General features: G+C 42.4%; 1 protein-coding gene across 1 annotated transcript in view; it reads right to left on the bottom strand.

Moving 5' to 3' along the window:
- Nucleotides 1–11,952, bottom strand: part of PON3 (paraoxonase 3) — a 34,120-nt gene extending 22,168 nt beyond the window's left edge. The window contains exons 1-2 of the mRNA XM_019927607.3: nt 11,779–11,952; nt 9,910–9,980 (exon numbers count right to left, since the gene is read on the bottom strand). Coding sequence (XP_019783166.1) covers nt 9,910–9,980; nt 11,779–11,852 — 145 coding nt within the window. The 5' untranslated portion in view covers nt 11,853–11,952. The remainder of the gene's footprint in view (nt 1–9,909; nt 9,981–11,778) is intronic.
- Nucleotides 11,953–12,312: the final 360 nt, after the last annotated feature.

Here is a 12,312-nt window from a genome sequence, read left to right as displayed (position 1 = left end):
CCCTGGGATAAATCCCACTTAATCATGGTGTATGATCATTTTAATGTGTTGTTTGATTCTGTTTGCTAGTATTTTGTTGAGGATTTTTGCATCTATATTCATCAGTGATATTGGTCTGTAATTTTCTTTTTTTGTAGTATCTTTGTCTGATTTTGGTATCAGGGTGATGGTGGCCTCATACAATGAGTTTGGGAGTGTTTCTGCCTCTGCAATTTTCTGGAAGATTTTGAGAAAGATGGGTGTTAGCTATTCTCTAAATGTCTGACAGAATTCACCTGTGAAGCCATCTGGTCCTGGAGTTTTGTTTGTTGGAAGATTTTTTTTTTTTTTTGTGGTACGTGGGTCTCTCACTGTTGTGGCCTCTCCCGTTGCGGAGCACAGGCTCCGGACACTCAGGCTCAGCAGCCATGGCTCAGGGGCCCAGCCACTCCGTGGCATGTGGGATCTTCCTGGACCGGGGCACGAACCTGTGTCCCCTGCTTCAGCAGGCGGACTGTCAACCACTGCGCCACCAGGGAAGCCCTGTTGGAAGATTTTTAATCACAGTTTCAATTTCACTACTTGTGACTGGTGTGTTCATATTTTCTATTTCTTCCTGGTTCAGTCTTGGAAGGTTATACCTTCTTAAGAATTTGCCCATTTCTTCCAGGTTGTCCATTTTATTGGCATAGTGTTGCTTGTAGTAGTCTCTTATGATGCTTTGTATTTCTGCGGTGTCTGTTGTAACTTCTCCTTTTTAATTTCTAATTTTATTGATTTGAGTCCTCTCCCTCTTTTTCTTGATGAGTCTGGCTAAAGGTTTATCAATTTTGTTTATCTTCTCAGAGAACCAGCTTTTAGTTTTATTGATCTTTGCTATTGTTTTGTTTGTTTCTATTTCATTTATTTCTGCTCTGATCTTTATGATTTCTTTCCTTCTACTATTTGGGTTTTGCTTGTTCTTTCTCTAGTTCCTTTAGGTGTAAGGTTAGATTGTTTATTTGAGATTTTTCTTGTTTCTTGAGGTAGGATTGTATTGCTATAAACTTCCCTCTTAGAACTGATTTTGCTGCATCCCATGGGGTTTGGATTGTTGTGTTTTCATTGTCATTTGTCTGTAGGTATTTTTTGATTTCTTCTTTGATTTCTTCAGTGATCTCTTGGTTATTTAGTAATGTAGTGTTTAACCTCCATGTGTTTGTGTTTTTTACATTTTTTTCCCCTGTAATTGATTTCTAATCTTTCAAGCATTGTGGTCGGAAAAGATGCTTGATATGGTTTACATTTTCTTAAATTTACCGACTCTTGATTTGTGACCCAAGATGTGATCTATCCTGGAGAATGTTCCATGTGCACTTGAGAAGAAAGTGTAATCTGCTGTTTTCAGATGGAATGTCCTATAAATATCAATTAAATCTATCTGGTCTATTGTATCATTTAAAGCTTGTGTTTCCTTAATTTTGTGTCTGTATGATCTGTCCATTAGTGTAACTGAGGTGTTAAAAGTCCCCCACTATTATTGTGTTACTGTCGATTTCCTCTTTTATAGCTGTTAGCATTTGCCTTATGTATTGTGGTGCTCCTATGTTGGGTGCATAAATATTTACAATTGTTATATTGTCTTCTTGGATTGATCCCTTGATCATTATGTAGTGTCCTTCTTTGTCTCTTGTAATAGTCTTTATTTTAAAGTCTATTTTTTCTGATATGAGAATTGCTACTCCAGCTTTCTTTTGGTTTCCATTTGCATGGAATATCTTTTTCCATCCCCTCACTTTCAGTCTGTATGTGTCCCTAGGTCTCAAGTGGGTCTCTTGTAGACAGCATATATATGGGTCTTGTTTTTTTACCCATTCAGCAAGCCTGTGCCTTTTGGTTGGAGCATTTAATCCATTCATGTTTAAGGTAATGATTGATATGTATGTTCCTATTACCATTCTCTTAATTGTTTTGGGTTTGTTTTTGTAGCTCCTTTTCTTCTCTTGTGTTTCCCACTTAGAGAAGTTCCTTTAGCATCTGCTATAGAGCTGGTTTGGTGGTGCTGAATTCTCTTAACTTTTGCTTGTCTGTAAGGCTTTTGATTTCTCCATCAAATCTGAATGAGATCCTTGCCAGGTAGAGTAATCCTGGTTGCAGTTTCTTCCCTTTCATCACTTTAAATATATCATGCCACTTCCTTCTGGTTTGTAAAGTTTCTGCTGAGAAATCAGCTGTTAACGTTATGGGCGTTCCATTGTATGTTGTCATTTTTCCCTTGTTGCTTTGAATAATTTTTCTTTGTCTTTAATTTTTGTCAATTTGATTACTATGTGTCTCAGTGTGTTTCTCCTTGGGTTTATCCTGCCTGGAACTCTCTGCACTTCCTGGACTTGGGTGGCTATTTCCTTTCCCATGTTAGGGACGTTTTGGACTATAATCTCTTCAAATATTTTCTGGGGTCCTTTCTGTCTCTCTTCTCCTTTGGGACCCCTATAATGTGAATGTTGGTGCATTTAATGCTGTTTCAGAGGTCTCTTAGGCTGTCTTCATTTCTTTTCATTCTTTTTTCTTTATTTTGTTTCACGGTAGTGATTTCCACCATTCTGTCTTCCAGGTCACTTCTCCGTTCTTCTGCCTCAGTTATTCTGCTATTGATTCCTTCTAGGGTATTTTTCATTTCAGTTATTGTATTGTTCATCTCTGTTTGTTTGTTCTTTAATTCTTCTAGGTCTTTGTTAAACATTTCTTTTATCTTCTTGACCTTTGCCTCCATTCTTTCCCGAGATCCTGGATAATGTTCACTATCATTATTCTGAATTCTTTTTCTGGAAGTTTGCCTATCTCTGCTTCATTTAGTTGTTTTTCTGGGGTTTTATCTTGTTCCTTCATGTGGTACATAGTCCTCTCCTTTTCATTTTTTCTATCTTTCTGTGAATGTGGTTTTTGTTCCACAGGTTGCAGGATTGTAGTTCTTGCTTCTGCTGTCTGCCCTCTGGTGGATTAGGCTATCTAAGAGGCTTGTGGAAGTTTCCTGATGGGAGGGACTGGTGGTGGGTAGAGCTGGGTGTTGCTCTGGTGGGCAGAGCTCAGTAAAACTTTAATCCGCTTGTCTGCTGATGGGTGGGGCTGAGTTCCCTCCCTGTTGGTTGTTTGGCCTCAGGCGACCCAGCAGTGGAGCCTACAGGCTCTTTGGTGGGGCTAATGGTGGACTCTGGGAGGCCTCACACCAAAGAGTACTTCCCAGAACTTCTGCTGCCAGGGTCCTTGTCCCCGTGGTGAGCCACAGCCACCCCAACCTCTGTAGGAGACCCTCCAACACTAGCAGGTAGGTCTGGTTCAGTCTCCTATGGGGTCACTATTCCTTCCCCCTGGGCTCTGATGCACACACTACTTTGTGTGTGCCTTCTAAGAGTGGAGTCTCTATTTCCCCCAGTCCTGTCAAAGTCCTTCAATCAAATCCTGCTAGCCTTCAAAGTCTGATTCTCTGGGAATTCCTCCTCCCATTGCCGGAGCTCCAGGTTGGGAAGCCTGATGTGGGGCTTAGAACCTTCACTCCAGTGGGTGGATTTCTGTGGTATAAGTGTTCTCCAGTTTGTGAGTCACCCACCCATCAGTTATGGGATTTGATTTTACTGTGATTGCGCCCCTCCTACCATCTCACTGTGGCTTCTCCTTTGTCTTTGGATGTGGGGTATCTTTTTTGGTGAGTTCCCATGTCTTCCTGTGGATGATTGCTCAGCAGTTAGTTGTGATTCCTGTGCTCTTGCAGGAGGGAGTGTGCACACGTCCTTCTACTCTGCCATCTTGAACCACTCCTCACATGCTTGTCTTAAAATGTGATGTTCATACTCTTCCATTAAGAGGCTACATCTGTATCCTCTCTGCTTGAACCTGGGTAGACCTTCCTAACTGCTTTGACAAACAGAATGAAGAGGAAGTGATGCCACCTGACATACAAGGTAAAGTCATAACCAAACCTGCCACTGCTTTCTTTCTCTCTCAAGGCATGTACTTTGGGACCCCTGAACCTAAAAATAAGAAGTCTGGTATTTTAAAGCTACAGAAGAGAGACTGTGGAGAGACCACACAGTGCAGAGAGAGGTCTGGAGGAGTCTCACATGACTTCAGTTCCCAGCCTTTCAGTCACCGTAGCTGACGCAAATGGAACAGAGATGAGCTGTCTCCACTAAGCCCTGCCCAAACTGCAAACTCATAAGCAAAATAACTATTGCCTTTTTATTTTTTTAAAAAAACAGGGTATTTATTTATTTTGGCTGCGTTGGGTCTTGTCGCTGTGCATGGGCTTTCTCTAGTTGCAGCTAGCGGAGGCTACTCTTCGTTGTGGTGCATGGGCTTCTCATTGCAGAGGCTTCTTTTGTTGCAGAGCACGGGCTCTAGGCGCGAGGGCTTCCGTACTTGCAGCACGTGGGCTCAGTAGTTGTGGCACGCTGGCTCTAGAGAGCAGGATCTGTAGTTGTGGCGCACAGGCTTATATGCTCTGCAGCATGTGGGATCTTCCCGGACCAGGGATCGAACCCATGTCCCCTGCAAGGAGATTCTTAACCACTGTGCCACCAGGGAAGTCCTATTGTCCTTTCAAGTCCCTAAGTTTTGGGGTAGTTTGTTGCACAGCTATAGTAAATGGAATACATGGGAAAATGGTTACCTAAGGTAATGGGTTATTAGTGTGTCAAAAGGCAATTGAGAGAGGATAGAGGAGAACAGGGGAAAGAAAAGTGGAACAAAGCCAAAGAAAATGCAAATTTGAATCAACAGAATAATAAACAATAGGCACTGAAAATTGGAGGACAGAGATTTAATCATGTTGATTATGCTGAAGGTTGAAACTAATCCCCAACCAGTAACCTAATAATTACATTAATCAGAGCTTTCCATTTTCTAAGCAATCCAGTTAATCAAGATTTACCTATATATGGTATTTTGATGGCCTGAAAGATTTAGTGCTTTTTCTACATGGAGTAAAATAGACTTTGGGAGAATCCAGCAAAATGAATAAAGCAATTTTAAAAATCATGTTGAATATGGGTGGGTTAGTTTTTGAACAAACTTTTTTCTCTCACTTTTTTTTTCTCTAAACAATCACTTCTTGGTTTCCTTTTGCCCGAGCTCCTTCCCACCTCCATCCTGGATGTGGATACTCCCCAGGCTCTACCTGCCCTTGGCTGTTTCTAGGGGCAGAGTACTCATCCTACCTGCATCATTGACTCTAGCCCCATGGCTTCAGCTTCCACTCACATGCTCTTGATTCTCCAATCTCTAAATCAAGCCCAATTTCCAGGCCTCTGTATTCACCTGTATATTAGACATTTCTACCTGGCCTTTTCATTTCTCATACTCAACATGTCTCAAACTGACCTGGAAATTTCCCTCTTGAATCTGCTCCATTTTCTATATTTCAATTTCCGTGGATGACACTTCTATCCCCCAAGTACACAAAGTAGGAACCTTGGAGTTATCTTTGATGCTTTCCTTTTCCTTACTCCCCCAATCTAACTAATCACAAGGCTTTCAAGCTCTAGAACTCCCTCCTGGATTTCTGTAATAGCTTCCAAATGGGTCAGCTTTGCTCCCCTACAACCCTTCTCTGCACTGTTGACAGTCATCTTTTTAAATTGCAAAGTTGACCTTGTTACGCCCCTGCTTAAAACCCACCAATGGTCCACTAGGGCTGGCAGTATAAGTCCCAAATTCTCCACAGAATTGAGGCTCTGGTCTCAATTCTTGGGGCTCCCACTCTTCACTCTCCATTCCAGGTGTGCTGCAGTACTTCTGTCGGCAGTTCCTAAAACGTGCCAAACTTACTCACCTACATGCCTGAGCACATGCTGCTCTGTGCTTCTTGGCAACCCACACCTGTCCCACACCACCCTCACCTCCACTGGGCTGAGTATCCCGGGCTCTTAAAGATGAGTTGAATGCTACCTTCTCGGCCTTTTCAACCTCTCTTGGCTTCAGCATCCATTTTATGTACTAATACAGTCACCTGTGACTGCATCCACCACGACATTTTCCACACTTGGGCTGCGACCTCCTGCATTTGTTAATGTCCTACTAGAAAGTAAGCTTCCTGGAAACAAGGACCAGGTTTTATTCAGTGCGGTATGCTTGTACCCAATATAATACCTGCCTTTTCACTGTAAAAGCTTTCAGTAAAAGCTGGTATGCTGACTAAAAATTATACACTGCTTTAGTTTCTTGAACTTTGTCTTGTCTTGAAGTTAAATTATTGACAAGTGTGTGTTAATTTCTGAGTAGAAGATGTCCTGAGTTGTATACTCTCTGGTTTGGTCTTTTTATCTTCCATACACCATGTCGCATATCTCCCATGATAGCATTAACCACTTCAGTAATTCACCTGCAACAGGAGTGGGCATTTTCCAAAGGGACTATGCTTGTCTTTACTTGCTCTACCCAGAGGATAGGGAAGCTGGTGCTTTGCACTCAGATGTGGAAAAGAATTAGTAGCTGACTGTACTTTACTCCTGACCCTCCTTTGCCCTCCTCCCCCACCTACACTGCATCTGCATGATGGCCGAATGCATCTCAGAAACACTGGCACCTGTGGGAGTAAGAGTCCCCAGGAACCCGCCCCTGAGTCCCCTCCACATACTCGTTAACCTGTGCACAACTAACCTTAAAACCCCACTGCCAAGTCTAAAACAAGGCTTACAAATAGGCATCTACTGCCTTTTAATCTGTCAACCCTATTAGTTGGCATAACTTCATTTCTTTGGCCTCCAATAGTTCTCTACAGACATCCTGAAAGAATGTCACACCAAATTACTATCAAGTAATATTATCCTCATTTCACATCTTGGAGAGAAGGTTCTGAAAGCCAGCTAAGAAAACAAATGGAACCTACCGTGGAGTAGAAACATATCTTGGAGAAGCTGGAAGCTATAGGAGGGAAAAGAGATGGAGGGGAAGATAGGAAGACACCGCATACAATGGCTGTCTGTCTACTTGATAATCCTGCCAAGGGCAAGCTGATAAAGCTATTCATATTTCAAGTGCAGCTTTGATTAACCAAAGGACTTCCTAGTTAAGACAGTCCTTGAGCCTCAAAGCCTTGGAAAAAGGATGAACTTAACACAAAAAGATCTTTGAGGTATGGTTTTTGGAGGTTAGAATTATTTCACCTTTCAACCTTTCTTCCCAGAAAGAATACTGGGGAAGGAAAACAAAAAAAGGAAGAGTTTGTTCACCAATAAAATTAACCACAAAACTCTAGGTCTTGAAGAAAACACAAATCAGAATTTTTCCCCAGCTCTGTTACTGCCTACCTACCACACCCTGCCTTCAATCCTTTAGTGTTTTCCATTGTTTCATAAAGCTTTCACTCTGGAATAGTTGGGTCTTGCGAGTATTATCTTATTAGTGAGGTTTATTTCAATATCTAGCCTGCCTTGTCTCGGTCAGCTCTATTTATTAATATTTCACCTTTTTGCACCTCAGATTTTCTGTTTTCTGCTGCTATCATACTTCCCTGAAGCTTCATAATAAAAATGTGCTGTCAGTAGATAAGAAAGGCAGTGTTACACAACAGAGAGTACAAAGGCATAGAAGAAAACTGCTCTGACTCATAATCTAGGCCTGTCACCCTCTAGTTCTGGACCACTGGGCAAGTAACTTCATTCTTCTGGGTGTCAGTTTCCTAATCTACAAAGACAGATGGCAGCACCCACCTTATAGGGTGGTTGTGAGGATGATGTAAACGTTTCCAAAGGACTCAGCAGAAAGCTCATAGACACTAGGCCTTTGATAAGGCAGTATTATTATTTTTAGATATATAGCAATATTGTCCTACTGACAAATGACCCATGATCATTCTCACTTGTTTAGTTCTACAAATATAAAATGTACACAGGCCAACAGACATGAGAAGCGAAATGACAGTTTTTTCTTCTGCTCTAGTTTTAACTTCTCAAGTCTGTTTGAATCATACAATCTGAGAGTTGGACTAGATATTAGAAATGATCTAGTCTAATTACCCCTCTAAATTACTTGGCAGGGCTCTTATCTTTTGGGAGATATATGTGTAGTCAATATGAATATTACTCCACAAGACAGTGAACAAATGATTAAATGTTATATTTCCTTATTTTTTAAATCAAATTCAATCTGACCCTGAGCCCACGTTCCACTAAATTGGAGGGAAATTCAACCTGAGTCTCTCTGCCAGGGTTGTGCAGATACCATAGGTGGTGAATTTTAAAACGACGCTGAATATTTGGGAAAGTCCATCTGGCCTTTATTCTACACTAGTCACCACTGAATTACTCACTGCCAAGCCCCTGTGGTCCCTTTAACTTAGACAATTTTGCCACTTCCACGTCCTGCGTGTGTGTGCATATAACCTTTGCTCGGGCTGTGACACACGGTATAAAGGATCCAGGCTCCCTAAAGATACTTTCTAACCATTCCTTCCTAGGTCTTGATCTTCCCCCAGAATGGGGCAAAGGTCCTTGTTATTCAGAAAACCCACATATTCTTCTCCCATCTCCATCAGAATCCCTTGAAGGAGCTCAGGTTTTTAAAAACCAAACTCAGGAAGTAGTTTGTCATCAGTTCATTCTGCTTTCTAGCTGGCAGCACAGACCTCATCTAAGACCAGTGAGCGCAAGGACCAGGCTACTTCTCTTCCTTTTTTAGAAGTTGAGAGGGAAAAAAGACAGAAAACTAAAATCAAAAGGGCTCTTATTTTTTCTGATGTATATATGTATATCAGAAAAAATATATACATATATATATATATTAGTAACATATCTTGGAGAGCTATATAATATATAATATATATATAATCTCTCTTATGTCACAATAAACTATGCTTTCATCCTGTCACATACTGAAATAAATCACAGTCCCTGACCCTAGGAGGTTTACAGTCTGATTGTGAGAGAAAGAAAGAACACTGCTGGCTCTAAAATAAAGCATTTAGTAGGTGTCACAAGTGAATCAGAGTTTCAGAGTGCTGTGAGAGTTCAGAGGTACGAGAGGAGTTTCCAGCTGATTTCAGCCAGCAGAGATGAAGAAATCATTGGGGGTAATTTCATGAGCAAAGGTGAGAAAATGAAAGAACACATTCCCAGAACGGTGAACAGAATCTAGCTAGAATTTTGTTTTTCTAGTAGTATTGTCAGGGACAGTGAAAGACTTGGAGCCAGAAGAAGCAGTTGAGGCAGTAAGGAGTAAATGAGATCAGCTCTGTGTGGCGGCCCAGGAGAGGCCAACATATCTCACGTGAAACAGTGAGCGATGAGGGGACAACAAATGGTTGCTAAATTTTGAACTGAGTCTCTTTGACAATGCGGGTACCATGCTTAGGAGAAGTCTAGAAGAAGAGCTGGTTATAGGTGGGGGCATGAGGGAGGAAATGACAGAAAGGTAAAGTAGATTTCAGACGGGAAAAGAAGGCCTGCGGTTTGAGTGATTAGGGATCGAGCTATGGATTTTCAATTAATTAAAAAAAAAACAACTCAGTTGGTTGTGAGGTTCTTGAGAATAAGGGCTAAGTCATATTCCTCTTAGTACTTGCAGATAAGTTTTGAAGGAAGTGACACTTGAAGTTAGGAATATCATCAAGGAGAGGGGAGAAGAAAAAAAAGAAGTGAGATAGGCAACAGAAGAAGACAGAGAAGGAAGTGAAATTTCACAGAAGGGACAGGAGCACAGTTCAGCAAGGGACCAACCAAAGAGTAGTCAATAACATTTTTCAAATGATTGAGAGATATCAGTAAGAAAGAGGACTGAGAAAAAGCCACAGATTTTGACATTTAGGAGACCTCTTGGAGATGTGGGATGAGGTAGCTTGGGTACAGCTGATGAGGCTGAAGGCTCAATAGGAGGGTTTAAGTAGCAGCAGCAAATTAAATTAGCTGGCGGCCTTTGTCAGGTGGATGGTACCAAGAAATTGTACTGTCACATACATACCAAGTCCCTCAATAAGGTGGCAGTTCTGGGGTTCTACTGGCTCCACTTCTCGATATGCATTAGTTCTTTCTCTGTAGAAGATAAAAACATTGGAGGTCAATGCACAACATCCAAAATCAATGTCTAAACATGGTCTTTAATCACCTTCGTATTCATTAACTCTCTTTCTCATCATTTATGGATGATATCACAAATAAGTAAACATCTTTTATTTATTTATATAATGTGGACATTATCTGGGTAATGTGCCTATATTACTTATTTAATAGTAAATAAATATTAATTTAAATGCACAAAATAATATTATTTAATGTGCTCAAGTATTGCCTATTATAAATCTGCACTTTGGTTCCCTTAACCCCCTATAGTTTTGCCTTTTGATCCCTGTGCCCCCTACTGCTTTCCCAAATTCAACAGGGTATTTTAATAGCTAAACCCTGTAACTTTTGCTTTAACTTTATTATTTTTAAATTTTTACGCTAATTTACTTTGCAAGTATTTAAATTCATTAAACTGACCACAATTTAAACAATTGGCCAAACTATTTCTGAATAGTGTTTTTGTTTCCACAGTGAAACATTCTTCTAAATACCAGGAATAATTTTACATTTTTATTAAATTGTATTCAGGAAGACTCTACACTTAGACTTATCCTACTGTCACTTTAAAAAAAATACTCCTTAGATCAGCTTTATAATTATTTTTTTTTTTATGATTCTCTCACTTGGGTGCATTGGGAGCAAATGTAACAATAAACTCTTTCAAGCTGAACTAGAAAGTATTATCAAAAGGCATTAGGCTCGGGAATTCCCTGGTGGCGCAGTGGTTAAGAATCCGCCTGCCAATGCAGGGCACGTGGGTTCGAGCCCTGGTCAGGGAAAATCCCACATGCCGCAGAGCAACTAAGACCCTGCGCCACAACTACTGAGCCTGCGCTCTAGAGCCCGTGAGCCACAACTACTGAGCCTGCGTGCCATAACTACTGAAGCTGGCGTGCCTAGAGCCCGTTGCTCTGCAACAAGAGAAGCCACCACAAGGAGAAGCCTGCACACAGCAACAAACAGTAGTCCCTGCTCTCCGCAACTAGAGAAAGCCCGCGCAGCAGCGCGAAGACCCAACGCAGCCAAAAATAAATAAATAAATAAGTAAATTAAGAGGGAAAAAAAAAGGCATTAGGCTCCTCAGTAGATTCTAGACGTGAACCTCTGAGGAGACAACCAGTTTCTACTTAAAGAAATAAATAAAAACAACCCAAAGACAATTGAAGGCAAGTAGAGGCTAATAGATCCACTCAGAAATGCACATCATCACCTAACGTTTCTTCTTACCAGCCCAGTATTAACTTTTCCTGAGATATTTCTGGGATGGCTATCACCAAGAGATCTTCCAACTCAAAAGGTCAGATACCTACAAAATGCCAGGCTCCCCCTGCAGGTTTTGGCTCATTTCCCTGCCGTCCACCTAGCTCTTTTAGTCTGGGATGAGTTGGTAACCCAGTATTCCTCAGTGTGGAACTTGCCTTGGGCAACCTCTGAGTCAGCCAAAAAACATCCAGCTTATAGGCTGGCTCCCTACCCCAAGTTCAGCGCTTCCAAAAGAGTTAGTTTGTTCAGGAGCTGAATGCTAAAGGCGACCTGGGAAAGGGGTGGGTGCGGGGCGGCATTTCTGCCCCACCATCTTAGGAAAGGCAAGAAGTCAGCTCACTCTATGTGCGCTTCTCAAGGGACAGTTTGCTAGGTGGGATTGAGGAATGGGGTCCCAAACTGCTCATTCTTACCCGCTATAGGAAGGCGGCACCGGGCAGCCCTTAACCTAACTTGGAAGAAGAGAATAGGAGCCGAGGATGTTCCCATCAAGATGCCAACTCACCTAAGCGTCATTAACCTCTCCCCGATTAGGGCCAGGCCGGCGCCCAGCAGGGTAAGCGCCACCAGCTTCCCCATGGTCTTGGGGCGCGACGTGCGAGCGCAGGCGCTGGGGAGGCGCTGCGGGCTGGCGCCTGCCCCGCCCCTGGTGGTGCCCACCTCGCCCGTCGTTTCCTCCCGGGCTGGTGCGCTGCCCGGGCGTTGGGCTAAGGTCACGTTGTCCCGCGCCGCCCCGCCCCCGCCGCGCCGCCCCTAAAGGTTCAAGGCCATTTTTATCCGCGTGAATCAAAGCTACCTTTATGCTCGAGGTTCAAGGAAACATTTACTCGCGGGATTCTTTTATTCTTCAAAGCTCAAAGTACAGAGACGGGAGCCGTAGCCCTGGGTTAAGGTCTGGTGTTCTCTTGGCAGCTTTGGCAAGATCCCACCGGTTGCTGGGACGATAGAGGAGGCGATTTGCTGCCCAAAGCTGCGGAGTTCTACCTCATCTCCTCGTGTGGCCTGAAGTGGAAACCGGAGGGGCGGGGGAGCGCGGGGA

This window comes from Tursiops truncatus, chromosome 9 (assembly GCF_011762595.2).
Source record: "Tursiops truncatus isolate mTurTru1 chromosome 9, mTurTru1.mat.Y, whole genome shotgun sequence".
Lineage (NCBI taxonomy): Eukaryota > Metazoa > Chordata > Mammalia > Artiodactyla > Delphinidae > Tursiops > Tursiops truncatus.
The sequence above is the reverse complement of the archived record's forward strand: the minus strand, read 5'-3'. Positions and strand labels throughout refer to the sequence as shown.